Here is a 21547-nt window from a genome sequence, read left to right on the forward strand (position 1 = left end):
TAGTCGCAGGGGAATATGATTACATCGCATTACTGAGTCTAAAAAGCAATGTAGCATCTACCTAGTTCTATAACGTGGATAGTCTAAGTCTATGAAGATTCCTTTATGGTATCTACAACAAACATGATAAAGAAGTAAAGAACCAAACAAGAATTGTATTGATAATCACACATTTTAGAATAAGTTTTTGTTATTTCTTAACACCATATTAGATGTAATCTTGAGGATGATGGTGATGATGAGAAACTTCAATGTAAAACGCCATACACATTATTGAAAGTTACAACGTATATACAAGAACAAAACTTCTTGCTGCTGAAATTTTTATTAGCGTTGGAAAGTCAAATAAAGACCACAAATATCCAATCATGGACCCATTGATCTCATCACTGGTCCCGTTCCAAAATACGTCTAAACCATAAAGCAGACATCTTGGGGTATCGTTTCAAGTCCTTGTAGTCAACGTACACAATTCCAAACCTAAACAAAAATAAAAGCATTAGCTTAGACTAGCATATTATCAGAAAATAATCACATACACAATATATATTGATCAGTTAGATTCTGCACCTTGACGTATATCCAGATAACCATTCAAAATTATCCAGCAAAGACCATGCGAAATATCCAGTTACATTGGCTCCATCTTCTACTGCCTTTTTAAGCTGCGTTAAGTAGTCTCTATAATACGTGATTCTTGATGTATCATTTACTCCTTGAGCTTGAGTAATGTTGCCCGCATCATCCATACCTATAAAGATAATACTCAAATGTAACACTTCACATTCCTATCAATCTTGGATATATATAACAAAGAAAGATCTTGAAGATTTTTTTTTTAATACCATTTTCTGAGAGAATCATAGTAGGGTTGCCATAATGGTCCTTAACGTACATCATGGCCTTGTACATTCCCCATGGTACGTTGTATAACCATTCCGAATGTGCCTAAATAAAATTAGATTAATTCATAAGGAAAATACTGAGTAATAAAGGAGACTTAAGAAAATTCAAATGAAAAATCATTACTCACCCTTGGACCAATTGGTTTCCCATCCTTTGCAACTGCATGTGTAGAGATTGAGGTTTCTCAGTAATGCTACATATTAATTGTCACAATGCAATCTATGAACAAGAACTTATCACCTGCCAACGAACGAACGTATACATATGAACAAGAACTTACAGTTAAAAACGACATTCCAATCTTGTTGATAACCTAAATCCTTAGGTTTGGCGGTGGGATGTGGAGCGGACATGTAATAAGTCGTGTATTGGTTTATTCCCACAAAATCTATGGAACCTTTCACCATCTTCACTTCCTCCTCCGTGAAGTTTGGAAGCCTCTCCTTCACGATGTCCTGCATCGTCTTCGGATACTCTCCATATACTATTGGGTGAATGAACCTTTGCAAAAACACCCATTAAAAGGATATAAGCTCATCAAAACGGTACAATGAGTGTTAAACACGTCAAGAGTTTGAACCACTACCATCCGAGATGGAAGTCTCTTGCTCTTTGAGCAGCGTCATTGTCTGCTTCACTACTTGTAAGAGGCTCGAACCAAACGAAATCAAGAAGAATACCAATCCTTCCCTTTTGTTTCTCCTGAAAATTTATCGGTTCCATCAATAAACCATCATATATATATGAAGGACCCTGTAGAGTTATTATGTACCTGATAGTGTTGGCGGTATCTCTGGACGGCTGATGCATGTGCCACGATAAGGTGATGCGCAACAATGTAAGGTTCAGTGGCAGAGTTTCCTTCAGTGCAGTTTCCAAAGGCTTTAGAGCATCTAGCCGGTGCGAATATACCGTTATCATAACCTAAAGCAGCTACTACTCGTGGCTCGTTGAATGTCATCCAGTTTTTCACTCTATCACCAAATGTCTTGAAACAAAACTCTGCGTAATCCGCAAAATCTTCCCTGTAGATTGCCTCACAGATAAATAGATCGTTGTTTGAAGGTTTAGCATAAGAGACTAGAGAACGAAGAGACTGGAGCTTACACAACTTGTCTACCAAGCAAGCCTTTATACTTCTTTTCCAAAGCCAGAGGAAGATCGTAGTGGTACAGATTCGCATACGGTGTAATCCCTAAGCATTAATGTATACTCAAAAGACAAAAAAAAAAAAAATCATATAATCATATCAACTGTCTATGAATGTGCTATACCTTTTTGGACCAAGTAATCTATCAATCTGTTGTAATAAGCAACTCCATTCCAGTTGATTTTACCGGTTCCATCTGTGTTCAGAAGCCTGAAGTTATAATATATCAATCTTAATCTCTAATATAAACAATATGACACTAATAATACCAGGGAATATTCTGGACCATGAAATGGAAAATCTGTAGGCATCAAAGTTCAGTGTCTGCATCAAATCTACATCTTCCTGATATTGGATTAACATTTAATTATCATGAACATTGAACACACTTATAAAACTAAAACATTATGATCAGATAAAAATCTATAAGGTTAAAGATTAGTGGTACCTACCTTGTAAAGGTGATACTGGTCCACTGTTAACTCAGCCGTGGCATTGTTAGCAATATTGCCTGTTTATTTTTTACCAGTGGCCAAAAAAAACGAAACGGTTAATATTACTCAGGTTAAATGGTAATTAAAATTTGGTAATGATGATTAACCAGGAATCTTGACGAATGCATCCCAGATGCTTGGACCACGCCCATCTTGGTACGTCTCGCCTTCAACCTGATATGCTGACGTGGCGGTTCCGAACACGAACCTCTCCGGAAAACTTTTTCTGTTAAGATCACCGGTGGCGTCTCCGGACGGCGAAGATTCACCGGAGCGAGAAGCAGAGAGGAGGAGGAGAAAAAGAAACATGAGAGAGAGAGGTAACTAAGAGACACGATGTGACTGAGATCTGGAGAGGATCAATGTTGGTATTCACACTTATAATAGTAATGATGGAGATTGATTAGGATTGTTAGTTTATTAATAAGGTTGGTTGATTAATTAAATTTTTAATCAGATAACTATCTAAATGAATCTTATTTTCACAAGAAAAGTATAATATTTGACAAAGATATGCAGACAAAAAGATTCGAGCACACCGACACAAAATATACAGAAACTGGAAAATATAAAATCTCACCACCTCATTATTGTATTGTCCACTAAGTTAAAACTTGATTAGTGAACCGCAAAGAAAACAGAACAAAACAAGACATCGATCATCATTACTGATAATAGCAAAAACTGATCCAACCGTGGTCTGTTAATGTTACAGCACTAATATTCTCAGATGTGGACCACATACCTACGACTTAAGGTTTCGTACCAATTAACATAAATCTAACCCGAGCTAGGCCTAAAGTACTTGCCATTAAACCATGGCTACAAAGTACAAGTAAACAAATCCAAGCAAATCAGTAATAATATTCAATTGGTGCCCCCACATTCTTCCCAGGAAACATTGGATTCTGAGCATTTATGCACATAAAGTACCCTAGATTCTGGATGAGAACAGAGGAAACATAAACAAGAAACCAAATCCAAGCAAATCAGTAATAATATTCAATTGGTGCCCCCACATTCTTCCCAGGAAACATTGGATTCTGAGCATTTATGCACATAAAGTACCCTAGATTCTGGATGAGAACAGAGGAAACATAAACAAGAAACCAAATCCACAATATAGCATTTCTACTATTTTCAAACTCATGAGACCTCTTCTCAACATATGCAATAAACTAGATTTAGATCAGCCAAAAGCTAATTCAGAGCTCAGGCCAAACTCAAGAAGCAACAAAATCCACAATGCAGTTTTTTCACAGCGTACAAGTATTGACATCAGAGAGTACTGATCCAAATATTTGACAATTCCATTAATCAACTGGTAACAACTATACATACATCAATGGTAAGCTTGCATTGATCCACCATTTTCTAAGCAGCCAAACACCAGGAACATTGTGTAATAAACCCAAATTGTCGCTTAAATCAGTTGATACAACGATGATTTGCAACAGTTCCTAGTTGGAGACATTAACAGAAACAAAACCGAAGATGTCTAGACCCTAAGTTTCAATTCTGAATATGAAGAAAACAAACAGATAAACGAAACAACAGACCCATAAGAATTCTAACAAAAAGTACAAACCTATTTATGAAGATCCATTTGAATATAGTTCCTTCTTGGAACTCTGATGCACTTCAAACCAAAGAGATCAAAACCTCTAACGAGGGCAAGAGCTACTGCACGTAGATATGTCCATCTCATGTTGAGGCCCATTATAGAAGTAAGCCTTGTGTTGATAGGCTGGCAACTCGGGCCCATTAACATGTGGAAAAATGGTTTGATTGATGTTGAAGACCACCTCCATTGGGAGGTTTAAATGGAGGTTCTAAAGCAAAAAGCAGATAAATTTAAATAAAAAATGCTTAATTATCTCAGAACCGGTGCCAAATAAAGGAGTTTAAGAGCATCCCCATTAGTGAACCCCATGAAAGGGGTTCACAAAACATTTTTTTATTATTTTTTTTTTTTAATTGATTTTTGTTTAAAAAAAAAAAAAAAAAAAAAAAAAAAAAAATTTCGGACCAGTCGCGGACCGCCACGTGCCGTGGGGCCCGCGCTACAGTGATGAACCAGGTTCACTGGGAAGGGGTGGAGAGAGACAGATTCATCACTATTCCTTATTTTAATATTTTTTTTTTTGGGAATGTGTGTGAACCCCCCATAAGTTCACTAATGGGGGTGCTCTAAGAGCATCTCCATTAGTGAAGGTTCACACAGATTCCAAAAAAAAAAGTATTAAAATAAGGAATAGTGATGAACTTGTCTCTCTCTACCTCCTCTTTCTAGTGAACCTGGTTCATCACTATAGCGAAAACTTTTTTTTTTTTTTTTTTTCGTTTCTCTCTCTTCGATATTGTCGAAGTCTCTCTCCTCCCTTGGTCGCTCTCAGCGAAATAATTGATTCTCTGTAAATCTCCCACGGAGATGAAGATTGATCGGTTTCTTCGTCGTCGGATGGTCTATCTGTTTGTCGTCGGTGCTGTGGAATGGTCTATCTCTTCGTCGTCGGTTCTGTGGAGATCTCCAACGGAGATGATGTTTGGAGATGATCTTGATTTGTCGAAGTTCTCCTCCACTTGCCGGAGTGATTCGCCGGCGGATTCTGTGTTCTCTGATGGTCCGGAAGTTTCTCGAGGGTGGAGGAACAGTTGATTATTCTATTGGTGTTGCAGCGATTCGATCTTCATCTGTAAGTATGAGGCCGGTGTTCGTGGGGAAGTATGAGACTCGCCAATCGGAGCTGGAACGGTTGTTCAGCAAGTACTCGCCAATCTATTTGATGTTCACTTTGATACATAGGATGCTTGATTTTGAGTAACTTTGAGTAACATGGATTCAGTATTAGGAGAAATCAAAGGAACCAGTAGTATAAGAAAAAAGTGATGAAAAAGTTGTAGCTTGTTAAGTGTTTGTTTGGTGGCAGGAGACTTTCTCCATAGAAGCCATTGAGTTTCCAACCTCTTCCCTGCAAATTACATTCCTACGTTTTCATGCCTACCTTTATCATCTCATCTTTGTGCCTAAAATCTTAGTTGAGTCTGGAGATACATATCTTCCATGTCACCATCATCATCATCCGTTGTTTTGTTTCTCTTCTTCATGCCTTTCCATGTCTGAACTCCTATTGTCAGAAAGCAGTGCCTTTGCAATCATTCAGATTTCAGAATTGAAAAAGAAAATTTGGATTTTTATTAGCCTTTGGTTGACTGCAACTACACATCTTTGTTTTCTACTACTTCATGGATCGCCTCTGCATCTTATGTACACCTGCCTTCCTTCACATTGATGCAGGTCTTGTTTTTTTCATATTTAGTTTCATTTTCTATAGGTTCAAAACTAAAAAAAGGGTTCTTTGAGCTGATTTTTTTCCTTCTATGTATCCAATCATTCAACTTTAAAATAAAAAAAAAACTTAAAATTTTTTTTAAGAACCTCAATGAGGTTCTACCATTGGACGAGGAAAAATAAAATTAGATTAACAAAGGTTCTAAACCTTTCAAATCACTATATTTATTACTAATTTATTGATTAGAACCCATAAGAGGTTCTTATTGATGGACATGCTCTTAATACTGATGTTGCCAAAATCTCAGTGAACGTACTATATGAGACTGAGACCTTCCTCATTTACCAACCTAGAGAGAATAATAGCAACATGGATTTGGTGCAGCATACATTTTTTCTTTTCTTTCATTTGCAGTTTTTTTTTCTCCCTTTTTATTACATTATGCATCCAATGTATTTGTTTGATCATTGAATAAAATGTGTTTGCGACCCAAAAATATGTATATTTTATCATATATTTATTTGAACTACACGTGTGGTATAGTCTATAGATCAAACATTTCCCTCGCTAGAGCCAGACACATCTTTGCTATAAGTCACGTAAATCATTTGCTTAAAGTCGCAAAATATATACAAATTCTAGAGTCCCATTACACAGAATCTTAGTTTGATCAAATGATTAACTATTTTGATTTGATTTAGCCTACAATTGTTCGATCCTCTTTTTATCCCTCTTTTTGTCAAACATAGTTTCTATTTTAACCATATTCAACTATTTATGCAGTTTTTCTTTTTTATATTGGTTGTGTGTTACACTTGCTATTTGTTACTGACTAGAGCCAAGCTTTGAGTTTTTTGACAAAGCAAAAAAGCAAACACGTTTCCACCAAAACTATAGAAAATGTAACGTTTCCATTACAAAGTATGTAAACGTGTGGATAATATGATATTCTATAGACTATAGATGTTGGTAAGAATAGTATTGTCAAGACATGGTAGCGTGATTCGTATTTATTCATTTTGCTCCTTGACTATTTGGTTGTCGTCCGGTCTCTCTCTCGTCTTTTATTTGCCGCATATTTGTTTGTTTCTGTATTTGACTTTGCTTAAATATGATTTGAGCTCACGCACGCACACAACACACGCACATATAAAGACAAACGTAGATAGACGTTGCATTGAAAGCGACTTGGCTATGAGGTTAAGGTTTGGAGCTTGAATGGTCACCATTATCCGCTATATATATCCACTGTGGTGAATGTGATAAATGTATTATAATTGGTGTGTATTAGATTGGTAGGCTTTAAGCGGCCAGCAAAGAAAACATTGGAAAGACTTTAAGGAAATCGTTATGGTTAGATTCTGTCAAAATATAATGGGACGTTAGAATTCTTTTTCTTCTCCCTCTACTGGTAACTTGGTATTTTAGATTTCGGATGCAACTGGAATGCATTTTTTGAATATAAACCTTCTGAATGTTTAATTCCTTCCATTCCACGAAATGTTCACAGTAGCAATTAAAAAAAAAAAGAGCATTCTATCTCATTTTATATTGTTCTTTTTCGTTCCAAAAAAATCAACATTCTTTTGAAAAATCATTCCGCTTAAAAATTGTTCTGAAACAAATGGAATACTAATTTCATTCTAGTATTAGATTCCACTAATTATCATCTTTTTAAATTCTACTTATTCGTTTTATTAACATCCAGTACACCCTTCCTTTTAATCTGTTGATAATTTTGTGTGCAGTAATATACGTGTTATTTAGCAATCATATATGTTAGTAAGATGATAGTTATCCACACGTAAGTTTCATATACTAATATATTTAAAATTGTTTGTTCAATCGAGTTGACAGTTAAAGAAACATTCAGCTTTGTAGTGGGAAATTCGTAAGAAGACAATATTTTGTATTTTAAACGTATTTATCAATGATTTATCTGCTTGGTTAGTTTGAAATTTGATTTTCAATTTTAGAAGTTCAACTTTGGATTTCTTTAAAAGTAGGAACAAATATGGTTGACTCCAATGTTAACAGGGTCATAGTTGTTTTACATAGAAAAGCTTATAGATCCAAATTAAATAATTTATATTAGTGTATTTAAAAATAAAATCTAGATGGTAAACTAATGTAGAGAGTAAGGATTGGATGCATATACATACACCCAATTCCTTTTCTCAGGGTAAGTTTACAGAAAAATGTTAGAAGTTCAGTGCATCCAATAATTAACTTTCTTCAGTTAATGTTCCCAGCATTTTCTCTCTAAATTCGCCCATATTATCTCAGATTCTCAGTCAACCGACGCAATTATGCGAGCCATCCTTCATAAGTATCATACACTCTTTAATGGAGTTTTATTACAGCCAGCTACAAAACATCGGAGTTTATTACAAACGCGAGTCACCCTTTATAAATGCAACAATGCTTGCTACGCTTCCTTGCTTTATGTACGAGAAACAAGTTGACAATTCTTGATTTTTGAAAAAGAAATAATATACTATCAGTCCTTGTTTACAAAATCATTTACACTGAAAATGAGGCGGGTCTTTTAGAAAAAATTGGCGGTCCATTTTTTAATTTGAGTACATTTGGATCGAAAATGTAGCCATATGGTAAAAGCCCAAATAAATAAAATAAAAACTAAAGAAACACAAATCTCAAAATATAAATACAAAAACAAGTCGACACGTCATCGATCCTCGCCAAAAGCCAATGATAAAAAAGCATCCAACGGTGAGATGAAGGTAATAGCATTTCAACCCTATCATCTTCTCTCGCATATCTCAATCCTCCACCTCTCTCTCAAACCTAACTCTATCTCTTATATTTCTTCCCCCACATTTATATATTTTTCACAAAACCAAAACAATTTATCAAAAGAGGCAGAAAAGAAAGAAAGAAAGAAAGAAAAAAAACCTAAAAACTAAATCTCACCTGCCGCTGTCTTTTTTTTTCTTTTTTTTTTCCTTCCTTTGGTTTCACTGTTCCTGTCTCCAAATCCAATGGATCCATCTCTTTCCAGTGATCCTCACCGTCCTCAACAGTACTCTCCTTTCCCTCAATACCCACCCTCCAACAGCCCTTTCGTCTCCGCTCCGAATCTCCCCTTTTACGGTGTTAACCAAACTCCGTTCAACACCCATGTCTCCCCACCGCAGCCGCAAACGCAAACGCAAACGCAGACGCCTCCTCCTTACTCCGAAGTAAGCTCTGATCTTTATTAAAAAGTCTTCACCTTTCGACTAAATTGAGATGACCCTTTTAATAAAGTGCTTACCTTTTCCTCTCTCTGTATGTGTAGTTGATTGTGGAGGCGATTGCGCATTTGAACGAGCCTGAGGGTTCGAGCAAGATGGCGATATCGAGGTACATCGAGAGATCTAACCCTGTTTTACCCACCGATCACCAAGCTTTGCTCGCTCACCATCTCAAGACCTTGAAGAACTGTGGCGTTCTTTCTATGGTCAAGAAGTCTTACAAGCTCGCCGCTTCTTCCTCTGCTCCCGAGAGCGTCGCTGTCGCGGCCGCCGCCGCCGCTGCAGGTCTGGCTCCTCCTCCTCCCAGATCTGAATCTCCTCTTGATCCGGCGCCTCTCTCTGCTTCTCAGCCGCAGAAGCGAGGACGTGGACGACCTCCGAAGCCTAAGCCTGAAGCTTCACCACAGCAGCAGCAACAACAACTCATCATTGCTCAACCCAACGCTGTCCAGCTTAACGGGCAGCCAAGCTGGGAGCAACCTCAGTTTCCTGTCGCCAGTCCGACGCAGACGGGTACTGAGTCTGCAAAGAGAGGGCCTGGTCGTCCGAGAAAGGACGGATCTGCTCCGATCCCTCGACCTGCGGGCATGTCTGTGATCATGAAGCGAAGAGGCAGGCCACCGGGTCGTAGAGCTGCCGGGAGACAGAGGAAGCCCTTGTCAGTCTCCTCCACCGCCTCTGTGTTTCCTTACGTCGCTAACGGCGCTAGACGCCGTGGAAGGCCAAGGAGAGTTGACTCTGGTGGCGTCCCCGTTGCTGCTCCAGCTGGTGGAGAAGCTGTAGCGGCTGCGCCAGGGATAAAGCGTGGACGAGGAAGACCACCTAAGATCGGTGGTGTTAAGAATAGGCTCATCACGAAGCCTAAGCGTGGACGAGGACGTCCCGTTGGTAGACCCAGAAAGGTAATGCCTTTCTCATGTCCACATGTGATCTAGTATCCTATGTTAGTATTGTGTGCATAGTTGTTCACTGCTCCGCCGTCAATTTAGGAATTGAAAAGGTTCATACTTTATGACAATGATTTGTGAATTATGTCGGTGTCACTTTCCTGCTTTTGAGCGTGTAAGAAAGAATCTAAACCTGTCTAGTTTTCAGATGTGTTTATATTTTATAATCGTGTCCCTCGCCTTTGGGGTTATCCTTATATTTGATTTTTCATTTGGATAATTAAGACTTTAGTGGTAGGTGGTGTTTTGCTTTAGTTTGATAATTAATCTGGTTAATGCTTTACATAGTGACAAGTCTTAGTTCCTTGTCTTCTTTTAAGTAGAAACGTGTTACTTAAAGTGTTGTCTTTATTCAAACATTATTGTCTGTCTTGAAGTTGCTGAACCTATGTCTAACGTTTATTCCTTTTTATGAACCTAGAACCCATGGCCCGTCACGGTAGCTACTGGTGCACTAGAGTCTGCCTATGGAGAACTCAAGGCAAAGCTTGACCTCTGTGTAAGTTAAGTCTATTAATAAATAAACAGTCTTTTCTTTTATTTGATATTTATGTTTTGGTTTTTTTGTCTTTGAATGATTTAGAATGAGAAAGCAAAAGAAATCCTGAATGTGTTGAACACTGGTATTACAAACAACGATAATCAAGCAGCGGTGGAAGCAGCACAAAAGCTGGAAGGACTAATATCAATGATGACGGTTGAGCCACAAGCCGTGGAAGAAGCGCAGCCAGAGGAGGCAGCGCCACAGACCGAAGCTGAAGAACCACAAGAAGCAGAGGGACATGGACAAGAAAGAGAAGGAGAAGAAGATCAAGCCCCGACAGACCAGACCCAGGTGCAGACAGATGCAGAGGCAATGCAAGAAGCTCTGTTCTGAAGAATAATGATCTCTCAAAAAACAGCCTAGACATTAGCCTTGGTGTTTGTGGTTTAGGAGTGTTCTTTTTAGTATTTAGGTGTTGGATCCTCCTATCTTTAATTAAAAACCTATAAGGAATTTTAGTCTTTTGGAAGAAAAAAAAACAAAGACTCTTTTGATGGTGTTTGTGTCAGTGTGTCACTAACTAAAACATTAAGAAGGTTGATGTAAATCAGGAGTTATTTCCAGTGTTGAATGTTTTTCCCTCTTATGAATCTTTGTTCCTTTTTATTCTGCTTTCATTTTCCTGATATTAGTTGTTTTAAGAGGACGAACAATTTCATATTAAAAATTGCGTTGCTAGTATCTTCCTAATCAAACCATGTAATGTGCAAATCAGAAGACATGTTTAAGATTAGGTTGATCTACTAATTAGCCACAAAAAAAGGGAATGGATGTAGAGAAGATAATTATTTATAATTTGTGTATGTATTATGCAACACATTAACATATAATAACTATAGATTTGTATATCATAGCAACATTTAGTAAATTGATGATTATTTATAATAATATATATAATCAAAGACAAATTCTTACTATCATCGTCCATGATCATGATCTTAAAAATGGTTACAATTAGTTTTTAAATTCACAGAAATCCCAAAGCAAGTTGAAGAAATGATAAGAGATGAGTTATTTGAATCCCTTAGAGACCCTTTACTAAGAACTAAAAAGCCCATACAAAAGTATAATAGGCCCATACAAGAGATTGAAGGCCTTAAAAGAGGGAGTCAACGGCCCATTTGACCAGCTAGAATGAGAGTGTCCGTCCTTTCTCTTCCCTCTAAAACAATTTGATATTTTTCTCGAGCAGATCAATCTTCTTCGGTTAGGGTTCCCTCGCCGAATCCCTAGATCTGTAACGGTTCCCAAAGAGCCAATGGAGAACGGCAAACGAGACAGAGACGACATGGAAGTGCAGACCGCACCACGGAAGCCACGCGTCCTCCTCGCCGCGAGCGGAAGCGTCGCCGCCATCAAATTCGGCAACCTCTGCCACTGCTTCGCAGAATGGGCCGAAGTGAGAGCCGTCGTCTCGAAATCGTCTCTCCACTTCCTCGACAGGCTCTCCCTCCCGCGGGAAGTCACTCTCTACACCGACGAAGACGAGTGGTCGAGCTGGAACAAGATCGGCGATCCAGTACTTCACATCGAGCTCAGACGCTGGGCTGACGTCATGGTCATCGCTCCTTTGTCTGCTAACACATTAGCCAAGGTTTAATAAATAAATAAAAATCTAAATTCCGTTAGAAGACTTTTACTTTGCTCTCACTTTTTGTCCTTTATTTAAATTAGATTGCTGGTGGGCTGTGTGATAATCTTCTGACTTGTATCGTACGAGCTTGGGATTATAGCAAACCGGTCTTCGTTGCGCCTGCGATGAATACTTTGATGTGGAACAATCCTTTCACGGAGAGGCATCTTTGTTCGCTTGATGAGCTTGGGATCACGCTCATTCCTCCGATTAAGAAGAGATTGGCGTGTGGTGATTATGGTAATGGCGCAATGGCTGAGCCTTCTTTGATTTATTCCACTGTTAGGCTCTTCTGGGAGTCGCAGGTTCGTCAGCAAAGTTGAAACCGTGGTTTCCACTTTGCATTGGTTGGTTCTGTTTTAATGCTTGTCTTTGTACATCTTTAGAGGACCATTTTCACTGGCTTCACTCGTGTTACTACTGTAGGAATATTTAAGTTTATTGTCTCGCTGTTTGGTGTTCTTTCTCCTCACGCTTTTAGTCGTCTCACACATAGCAGCGTTGGTTTATAAGTTAACCAGTTCTCAGATCACCTAGCTGCTTTACTTTCTATCTGTAATCATGAAATCAAAAGGCGAGATGACATAGACATGAAGTTTGTTGCTTTTGAAACACGACAATGCAACCAAACGAAATTGAGAGATGGATACCAACGACATGAACATCATACTTCTGAGACATATAGAAGTCACCTCCACCAATGCCCCAACCAACATCTAACACCCTCTGTCCTGGTTTCAGATTCATCTTCTCCACAAACTCGTTGGTTGTCTCTGTCACAAGAAACATAACACAAACATACATTATAGTACTGATAGGTTAAGACACAAAACATCTCGCATACAACACAAGCAAGAGGAAATTATGATTGAACCGATTCCACCAGTGCTCACAAAGCCTTGTCCAAAGACACGCTCATAGCATAAGATCCCATTGGATTTGTATTGAACATTGTCCAAGAAACGTTGGAAGCCTCTCTCATTTACTGAGCTCACTTTCTGCCATATCCAGCAAATCTGCATCCCACACAGCAAAGAATGTTATCTAAGGTTAAGTAATCGGAAGCGAAGCTAGACACTCTTGATAGATAGAGATTTGGTTTGCCTGATTCTGATTCTTCTTGTTCTTCACATAAGCTCCTTTTGCCTGATCATGGAGAGAGCTCAAATGTGTTCCCGGCAGCATCGCGTGTCTGACGTTTTTGAAACACCTGCATTTTTTAACCATCAGCAGACTTATGAATACGTCATAACTTTCTATGTGAGTGAACTTTGGTACTTTATTAATTTAATTGGACAGGTTTGTTAGAATATATTTTGCACACATCTAAATATATTATCTCCAACAAAAAGGATTATCCTATCGTAACCTTTCTTAAATAAAAAAAGAAAAAGATATCCTATATTATTATCAGAGTTAATCGTAAACAGAAAACCTAATGGATCTGCATGTTAGCCTTCCGTGGGAACTGGAGGAAGAAATACTCTCTCGTCTTCCACCTCAGTCTCTTGTTCGGTTCAGAGCCGTGTCTAAGAGATGGAACTCTCTCTTAAACAACAAGAGTTTCATCAACAAGCACTTGTCTCTCTCCCGTCCCCACTTCATCTTCCTAACCAAATCAAAGATTTATTCAATAGACATCATCGATCAAAGGGTAACTTTGCGTGAGCTACACTCTTCTTGTAGGGATTCAAATTTGCAATACAGCAGAATCACTACTTGCGATGAACTCTTGTTCTGTAAATATCCTCCATTCCATTCGAAGATGGAGACAGCGCTCTGGTCTCCATGTTTGAGACAGGCTAACTTGATAAAGTTGTATTCCGTGGGCAAAGAGTTCAATGCTTTCGGCTTAGGATACGACAACAGTGGACCCCAAAAGGTTCACAAGCTTTTACTGTACCACCCACCCCAGGTAGCTGCGATCTACGAGTGTGCTTCTCACGTGTTGAGGTACATTAATGCACCTTACGAGGTACGCATGCCTGAAATAGATAGACGGTCACATGTGTCTTTGTATGGAAATTTGTATTGGATTGATTACAATCTCCAGACTGGTGAGTATTTCATCCAAAGCTTTGATTTCACTAGGGAGATTTTCAAACCCTTTTGTCTCCTTCCCTTACAAGATAACCATTGTCTCAATGAACTTCGCCTTGCGGTTTGGAAAGGAGATCGGTTTTCGTTGTTAAAGCAAAAATTTTTAAGAAGGAAGATTGAAATTTGGGTAACTAAGAATAAGATTGATGATAAAGAGGAAGTGGTGTGGATAAACTTTATGACCTTGACAACAACTAACTTGCCAAATTTGTTTCACAAGAAGTGTGGTGTTAGTTACTTCATCTATGACAAGACCCTATTCATGTGTTGTGGCGACGATGAAGCTAGTCATCCTTGCATCTATATTGTGAAGGGAGATGTGTGCAATAAGATTCAGATAGGGTATGGCCAGGTCAGCTGGTTTTCTCACTGTGCCTATGTTCCAAATTTGATCTCGGTTCCTTTAAAATTTCAGATTTGAGTGAATTGTTGCAAGTCTATTATTATCAGTTTTTCTTTTTAAGTTGTTGCATCTCTTTTGTTTTTTTTTTGAAATTTTAACGTGATTGATTTTTTTTTTTTCATTTTTTACTTGAGTTATTTGAATGTTTATGTTTGAAGTTGATACAAACATGCAACAAAAGTGTTGTTGCAACCAGATGGAAGAAGTGGATAAAGGACAAATTTCACACACAAATTAAGAACAAACTTCGCTTCGCCAGTAACATTTTCTCGCCTCCAATTTTCATCAACTACACAATCTCAATTTACCACAAATACTTTGATGTGGAACAATCCTTTCGCTGAAAGGCATCTTTGTTCGCTTGATGAGCTTTGAGATCACACTCATTCCTCACATTAAGAAGAGATTGGCTTGTGGTGACTATGGTAATGGTGCAATGGCTGAACCTTCTTTGATTTATTCCACTGTTAGACTCTTTTGGGAGTCGCAGGCTCATCAGCTAAGTGCTGGAACAAGTTGAAAACGTAGCTTCCAGTTTGCATTGGTTGGTTCTGTTTTCACTATCATAGATCATATAATGCTTTTCTTCGTACTCTTAAGTAGCTGTCTCGATTTGATGTCTCTAGAGGACCAGTTTCATTGTCTCTACTCATGTTGGTGTGGGAATATTTAAGTTTATTGCCTAGCTTTTTGGTGTTCTCCTCAGTCTTTGAGTCTCATGTCATAGCGTTTATATATAACTTAACCAATTCTCAGATAACTAAGCAGCTTTACTTTCCATCAGTTATCATGAAATTAAACGGCAAGCTGACTAAGACATGAAGTTTATATCTTTTGAAACACTACAATGCAACCGAAATCTAAACTTAAAAAACGCCAAATACAGTATGGAAACATTTCAGATTATTCAACAAATTTAAAACCAAAGATTGATCGAAGCAAATCTTTATTTATCTATCTAACCGAAACACTGAAGGTAAACGAAACAACATTCAAAAGTTCACATAACATCAAATACGCTTACAGCTATCTAAGACGCTTCACTCTTAACACGGTCAGTGGACACATTAATGCTTGAGTTCTTGTCATCATCCTGACATGTTGTATTAGAGACAATTATAGTTCACCTGTTTTGTCATGTTTTCTCGCATTTCATTAATCATCCTAATTGGACAAATAGTCATCAGAATACAACAAGATTCAAATAAAATCAGTACAAGTTAAAACTGTCATGTTACACTTCCAAAGAATACACCTGACGAGGTACACATACCTGAAATAGTTATACGGTCATATGTGTCCTTGTATGGAAATTTATATTGGATTGCTTACAGTCCCCAGACTCCTGAGAATTTCATCCAAAGCTTTGATTTCACTAGGGAGGTTTTCAAAACCGTTTGTCTCCTTCCCTTACAAGAAAATCCTTGTTTAGATGAACTTCTACTTGCGGTTTGTAAAGGAAATCGGTTTTCGTTGTTAAAGCAATGCTATTTATCAAGGAAGATTGAAATTTGGGTAATGGAAAATAAGATTGATGATAAAGAAGAAATGGCGTGGATAAACTTGATGACCTCGACAGCAACTAACTTGCCATAAGTTGTTTCCCAAGATGTATGGCGTTAGTTACTTCGTCTATGATAAAACCCTATTCATGTGTTGTGGCGACGATGAATATGGGCATCCTTGCATCTATATAGTGAAGGGAGACATGTGCAATAAGATTCAGATAGGGTATGGCAACTTGGCAAGGTCGGTTTGTCTCCTTCACTGTGCGTATGTTCCTAATTTGACCTCGGTTCCTTTAGAATTTCAGATTTGAGTAAATTGTTGCAAGTCTAGTAGTATCAGTTTTTCTTTTATGTCTTTTGTTTTATTTGAAACTAGGGTCGGCCCGCCCTACGGGCGGGAAGTTAGAAAAAAAACTATTTTATATGAATTTACATTAATTTTATAAAGCATTTTTTTTAAAAAAATTGTAGATTGAAAATGATATTATAAACAATAAAAAATAGAATTTGGATATCATGTTGTTATTTTTAATAAATATTTTTAGACTAAATTAAAATGATAGTAACTTTCATTATTCTATGAAGAAAGAACTAATAAAATAAAATCAATAATGTCCACATACCGTTATGCAATGATCATGCCAGAAATATGTTAAGGAAAATATTATATTATCTAAGCCAAAACAACCTTTTGTTACTGTGAGTACCTTGGTCTGTGCATGTTTTAATTAAAATGTGATAGTTTTCTATTAATGAAAGTCATACTTCAACTTCTCTGCCACTCTTTAAATTGAATACGGTCTATCGTTATTAAATAAGTTTAGAATTTATTAGAGATGTTTTACTATTAATTAAGAAGTTATTAATACTGTGGAAACTTGCGTTATAAATTAACAATATATTTAAATTAAATGATAATATTGCATATACGTATTTTTATAGAATCTATGCTCGTATGTAATAAAGAGCTTATGCTGCAGATGCGTGTAATTATTTGCAAAATATATTTTTGCATTGGTGTATTAATACTTTGAAATAAAACCGTTTACCGTACAAAAGTAATCGTTCAAAATTTTCAAATATCAGAGTGTTCGTTTATTCAAATAGCTAAGTAGGAGTAATATATAATAATATGTTTGCGCTATTGTATGAAAAAAGAAGAAGTTAGGAACACTATTTATCGTGAAATCATGGACCTTAAAAAATAAATTGATGTAAATGGATAAAGCAAATAATTATTCCTATGTTTTTATTTTGCTAAAACATTATTCATATGTTAAATGCTCAGTATATGTATATCAAATTAGTAAATTCAATTTTGCATTCACTACATAAAATTATACATTTTATATGTACTTTCACTAATATACTATAAACCTATTAGTTCATTTAGTTTTTTTTTTTTTGGTTTTTACAGGCTATTTTACACATTCAAATAAATAAAAAAATTTTATTGTATTTTCGACACATGTAAATCCAATTAAAATCATCGTACTCGGTTCTGTTGATTTACATTAATTTGTCATACCGGTATGATCGGATTGAATATCAACAATCACATGAGAGCTTTTTTATGGCGTATTCATAAAACGAAGAACACGACATTATTTGTTTACTAAAATATAAAAGTATAATGTTAAAAGTATTATTTTTAATTTGATCTAAGACCCACACAACAATATTCCCGCATGTTTATGAGTTACACCAAAAGCCCACACAATCTCCAACTCCAACTCCAAGTTAATGAAACGCCATGTTTTAGATGCGGATACGTGCCGGCTTCTTAAGACTCGAATTAGTGACGTGAAACGCCATTGTTTTCATAATTTTTACTATTAAATTCTTATTTTTTAAAAAAAAATTATAATATTGTTTGAGATATCTTAATGGTTGTGACTATAAGAATGATATGTTGTTGATTTATTTTTAAGTGCAGTTAAACAATGTAATTATTGTTCTGATATTTTTAAAATTTAATTTTATGCATGGGTAGATACTCAGGTATCCGATCATGTCTTTTCAGATTATAGGTTTTAGGATCTAGAGATTTAAAATTTATTTTGATATTTATTAGTTTTGGTTCGGGTTCGGTTCAACGGGCTTGGCTACCCATTTAAATTATGTTTATTTTATTGAAACCCAAATATATTTTAAGATATTCAAATTACACAATAAAAGTAATATATATATATATATATATATTATAATTATGTATAACTAAATGCATAAAACTATCATGAAAAATGGTTCGTTAGAGTAATTGAGTGGGAAACCATTAAATATTTTAGTGTTTTGATTTTTTTTACTGCGTCAAACATTTTAAACATTTTAAAATGTTTATACATCTCCGAGTATTTTTGAGTATTTTAAATATTTTGGATATAATATTTTAAATTAATTATTATATTTAAATATATAATTATAATTTTAAAAAATTGGGTACCTAAAATATTTTGATTCGTGTGAGATTCAGTTTCAGTTCTTCGAATAAAAATTCCGAAACCATTCCAATATTTTACCATTTTCGTTCGAGTTTGGTAGATATTTTTAGGTGGGATTTTGGATATTTTTCTAATCCCTAGTTTAGTGTATACTTTTTATGTTGTTATTCTCATGACTTATTCTCTTATTTCTTATAATATTATTCCATCGTAAACAAAAATATATTAGTGCGCAAAATATTTTGGTATTAGTATAGATTTACTTTTCCGTTCCGGAGCATTCTGTTTACCATCAATGGAGTATCAACAAACCAATACAAAGGTAAAACACCTCAAAAATGAAATTGTAGTCACTGCACGTATAGAAAACAAAGCATATTTTTGTAGGAAAAAAAGAGTGTCATTTGGTAAAAAAAGTCCTCCATGTTTTGGTATGAGTTTGTGGTCAGAGATTTTTAAGGTTGAAACCAAAATGTGAAATCTTAAATCTCAAACGGATACAAATATTCTTACAACTATGATAAAAAATACGAAAATCAAATCCTGAAATTTGTTGATACCAATGACGCATGCTCTTTTTTTTACACTGAATGATTCCTTTTGATAAATTCAACTGTTTCCATACAAAAAAAATATAAAGAAAAAACGAATTAGGCAATGGCATAAGGGACATGAAAATGGAAATTCACCCTTAATCCCTTCAGACCATGCTAGTCAAGAGCTTCAGTTAGCAGATGTTATTGTATCCAACTTGGGCCAAACCTTGCAATATAAGATTGGAATCTGTGCTCTCACGTCACACTACCTGCAATGTCCATCGCTACTTTGTTTTTGGATACCAGAGTTTGAGCACATGACCAACTCCGAATGTTACCAAGGTTCCATGAACTTGAATGACACATGCTCTAGTTAAATAGAATAGCGGTGATCCTTAGAATAGTCCCAGATCCATCGTCTCCATGTCACTGGTCGACAAACCATTCCACATTTAACTTTTTAGCGAGTAAAACTATCTGCACAATATCATTGGCCAAAGTGTATTTTGTTAATACATAATAAACTCCAGATGTTTCATATGTTTGGAATTTTGTTATCATGTCAACCAATTTATTTGAGTATGATAAAGGCATAGTCATACTTGTGAATAAAATCAGACCAATGAATTCAAGAAAGCAGCTGAGTTAGAGTAAGACAAAAACTTATAATATTCTCTTTATTATTTCTGTCCGGAAGACAAAAACTTTTGACCAAGATCAAGAGAAATATTTTTCAAGAGACTATCGCTTATGCTTTTTGCGACAATATAGAAGACATGGGGAAAAAAAGAATGAATAAAAAGAATAGCTTTACTTGGAAGAGCAGTAGTAGTAACCTCTGTTCCAAACAACTAAATATTGTAGGAAGTAGATTGATTGTACTGAAGCAATGAAGTAATCGCTCAAAAGGGATGTGATGAAAACTTACAGTTTTAACATCAGTGATGTGAATGAGCAATATGGCTATCACACCAACACTGGGACCAGCAAAGAAAAAGAAACCAAAGCCATGAGCACAGCCAGTGGAAACTACTCTCGATATTCAGTGGTCTTCCAAGATAGTCTGACCGACGAACAGCTTAGATGATTTCATTATATTCCTGCAAAAGCAATTGTTCCCAGAGTATATATACATCTAGTTAACATCTCAATCAGACTGAAAAAATCATCTATATTAATAGAAAAAACAGAATCATCTGTTCCAGAAATCTGATGGAGAGAATTAGATAGACCCAACCTTTATGGGAACAATTGGATGTACAGATGAATATGAACATTTTGGGTCTTGATGGATCATGTGAACCTATAGAGCTACGATCTGGATTCCTGCGAACAACAAAAACCCATAAGAGAAAGAGAGAGAATAGCTGCCAGCCTTCAAATCAGTAAGAAAAATCGATGAATAAGCCATTAAACAAAACGTAAACAGAAACACAGGTAGAAGGCTATTTTCGGAACCTGTTCATCTCGGTTGTACAATCAATCAAGCAGAAGAGACCGAACATCAGCATGCAATGCCTGTCTGAGAAAAACGTTCACAGAGGCTGCAGTAGGAGGCTTATCATCGATCAGAGCAGAATCCTTATTACTCTCTTCACTTTTAATCTTCTCTCTGGCTATTCAACGGATGAACACTTGCGGGACTTCAAATCGGAGAAGAACACTATATAAGAGAGATGAGTAGAAGGGAGATGAAGAGAGGATGATTTCCAGAAGAGAAATACTGACATATTTATACCCGAAATCCCACAGCCTCGCCGACGCAATAACACATTGAAGAACTTGTAGTGGGCATCTGAATTAATGAGATTTATCACGGAAAAAAGCCATAACACATTCCGTTCCAGAAGACGTGAAGAAGATCAGAAGTCACCGAGGCTGGCAACGTCTATCGGGCCGGGAACAACAAACCTATAGCCCAATACACGACGAATGAATTAAGCCCAGATTTCAAGTTTAATGAAACGCTGCGTTGCCACGTGTCGTCGCGAGAGCTCACGAGTTATCTATGTGGCATCCCATGTGGCACAAGGAGGAGGGATACAACCCTCTTTTATATATAAAGATTTTGAACTGATTCTGAATGTTTTTTTTATTTTAGTTTAACTTAGAGTGATTTGAATGTTTACGTCTCAAGTTGATACAAACATCATGCAACAAAAGTCTTGTTGCAACAAGATGGAAGAAGTGGATAAAGGACAAATTTCACACACATTAAAAGAACAAGGGTCGGCTTCGCCGGTAACATTGTCTCGCCTCCAATTTTCATCAACTACACAATCTCAGTTTACCACAAATTACTTTAATTTTCTCCCTTATCAATCATTATTTCTGA

The 21547-nt window shown here is 36.5% G+C and overlaps 5 protein-coding genes, 1 long non-coding RNA gene and 1 pseudogene across 9 annotated transcripts; 4 read left to right on the forward strand and 3 right to left on the reverse strand.

Annotated features, from left to right (window-relative positions):
- Window positions 1–252: 252 nt before the first annotated feature.
- LOC106389054 (beta-glucosidase 43) lies at window positions 253–4065 on the reverse strand. Of its 2 annotated transcripts, none has more exons than XR_002652767.2 (12): window positions 2658–4065; window positions 2509–2567; window positions 2326–2401; window positions 2181–2252; window positions 2014–2101; window positions 1679–1931; window positions 1493–1608; window positions 1187–1407; window positions 1034–1099; window positions 846–948; window positions 571–751; window positions 253–480 (listed from the first exon to the last, which is right to left on the reverse strand). XR_002652767.2 is itself a non-coding variant. In XM_013829239.3 (12 exons), the coding sequence occupies exons 1-12, from the start codon at window positions 2857–2859 to the stop codon at window positions 387–389; spliced, it is 1497 nt and encodes a 498-aa protein (XP_013684693.2). In that variant the 5' UTR covers window positions 2860–4001; the 3' UTR covers window positions 253–386. The 2 variants fall into 2 exon arrangements, 1 of the variants encoding a protein (XP_013684693.2); XM_013829239.3 differs by having other exon boundaries at window positions 1034–1065; window positions 2658–4001.
- Window positions 4066–8634: 4569 nt separating this feature from the next.
- LOC106389056 (histone H1) lies at window positions 8635–11181 on the forward strand. Its single transcript, XM_013829240.3, has 4 exons — window positions 8635–9046; window positions 9145–10002; window positions 10469–10546; window positions 10631–11181. Exons 1-4 carry the CDS (start codon window positions 8846–8848, stop codon window positions 10922–10924), a joined length of 1431 nt encoding a protein of 476 aa, XP_013684694.2. The 5' UTR covers window positions 8635–8845; the 3' UTR covers window positions 10925–11181.
- A 555-nt stretch (window positions 11182–11736) lies between these two features.
- On the forward strand, window positions 11737–12685 carry LOC111198652 (phosphopantothenoylcysteine decarboxylase-like). Its single transcript, XM_022687542.2, has 2 exons — window positions 11737–12185; window positions 12266–12685. The coding sequence occupies exons 1-2, from the start codon at window positions 11850–11852 to the stop codon at window positions 12545–12547; spliced, it is 618 nt and encodes a 205-aa protein (XP_022543263.1). The 5' UTR covers window positions 11737–11849; the 3' UTR covers window positions 12548–12685.
- LOC125577252 (phosphoethanolamine N-methyltransferase 1-like) lies at window positions 12547–13291 on the reverse strand. Of its 2 annotated transcripts, XM_048738493.1 has the most exons (3): window positions 13099–13291; window positions 12875–12997; window positions 12547–12777 (listed from the first exon to the last, which is right to left on the reverse strand). In XM_048738493.1, the coding sequence occupies exons 1-3, from the start codon at window positions 13244–13246 to the stop codon at window positions 12767–12769; spliced, it is 282 nt and encodes a 93-aa protein (XP_048594450.1). In that variant the 5' UTR covers window positions 13247–13291; the 3' UTR covers window positions 12547–12766. The 2 variants fall into 2 exon arrangements, with proteins under 2 accessions (XP_048594450.1, XP_048594448.1); XM_048738491.1 differs by lacking the exon at window positions 12547–12777 and having other exon boundaries at window positions 12792–12997.
- A 340-nt stretch (window positions 13292–13631) lies between these two features.
- Window positions 13632–15880, forward strand: LOC106389057 (protein SUPPRESSOR OF NIM1 1-like). The gene has a single exon (XM_048738478.1). The coding sequence runs from the start codon at window positions 13663–13665 to the stop codon at window positions 14743–14745; it is 1083 nt and encodes a 360-aa protein (XP_048594435.1). The 5' UTR covers window positions 13632–13662; the 3' UTR covers window positions 14746–15880.
- A 77-nt stretch (window positions 15881–15957) lies between these two features.
- LOC125578014 lies at window positions 15958–16601 on the forward strand (annotated as a pseudogene).
- Window positions 16602–19137: 2536 nt separating this feature from the next.
- Window positions 19138–21148, reverse strand: LOC125577253. Of its 2 annotated transcripts, XR_007315610.1 has the most exons (5): window positions 20941–21142; window positions 20671–20855; window positions 20450–20538; window positions 20141–20312; window positions 19138–19689 (listed from the first exon to the last, which is right to left on the reverse strand). It is a non-coding gene; the product is annotated as an uncharacterized LOC125577253 (long non-coding RNA). The 2 variants fall into 2 exon arrangements; XR_007315609.1 differs by having other exon boundaries at window positions 20671–21148.
- Between the last annotated feature and the right edge of the window lie 399 nt (window positions 21149–21547).

The sequence above is a fragment of the Brassica napus genome, chromosome A1 (assembly GCF_020379485.1).
Source record: "Brassica napus cultivar Da-Ae chromosome A1, Da-Ae, whole genome shotgun sequence".
Taxonomy (NCBI): Eukaryota; Viridiplantae; Streptophyta; class Magnoliopsida; order Brassicales; family Brassicaceae; genus Brassica; species Brassica napus.

Bases quoted from the DNA above. Each gene is read 5' to 3' on its own strand.
- LOC106389054 (XM_013829239.3), bottom strand. From the start codon at position 2,859: ATGTTTCTTTTTCTCCTCCTCCTCTCTGCTTCTCGCTCCGGTGAATCT. The intron at 1,066-1,186 runs GTAAGTTCTTGT...CTACACATGCAG, and splicing joins TTGGAATGTCGTTTTTAACT to TTGCAAAGGATGGGAAACCA. The intron at 481-570 runs GTGCAGAATCTA...ATTTTTGTTTAG, and splicing joins TTATCTGGATATACGTCAAG to GTTTGGAATTGTGTACGTTG.
- LOC106389056 (XM_013829240.3), top strand. From the start codon at position 8,846: ATGGATCCATCTCTTTCCAGTGATCCTCACCGTCCTCAACAGTACTCT. The intron at 10,003-10,468 runs GTAATGCCTTTC...TTATGAACCTAG, and splicing joins CCGTTGGTAGACCCAGAAAG to AACCCATGGCCCGTCACGGT. The intron at 10,547-10,630 runs GTAAGTTAAGTC...TGAATGATTTAG, and splicing joins AGGCAAAGCTTGACCTCTGT to AATGAGAAAGCAAAAGAAAT.
- LOC111198652 (XM_022687542.2), top strand. From the start codon at position 11,850: ATGGAGAACGGCAAACGAGACAGAGACGACATGGAAGTGCAGACCGCA. The intron at 12,186-12,265 runs GTTTAATAAATA...TATTTAAATTAG, and splicing joins CTGCTAACACATTAGCCAAG to ATTGCTGGTGGGCTGTGTGA.
- LOC125577252 (XM_048738491.1), bottom strand. From the start codon at position 13,246: ATGCAGATTTGCTGGATATGGCAGAAAGTGAGCTCAGTAAATGAGAGA. The intron at 12,998-13,098 runs GTTCAATCATAA...TTCTTGTGACAG, and splicing joins TGTGAGCACTGGTGGAATCG to AGACAACCAACGAGTTTGTG.
- LOC106389057 (XM_048738478.1), top strand. From the start codon at position 13,663: ATGGATCTGCATGTTAGCCTTCCGTGGGAACTGGAGGAAGAAATACTC.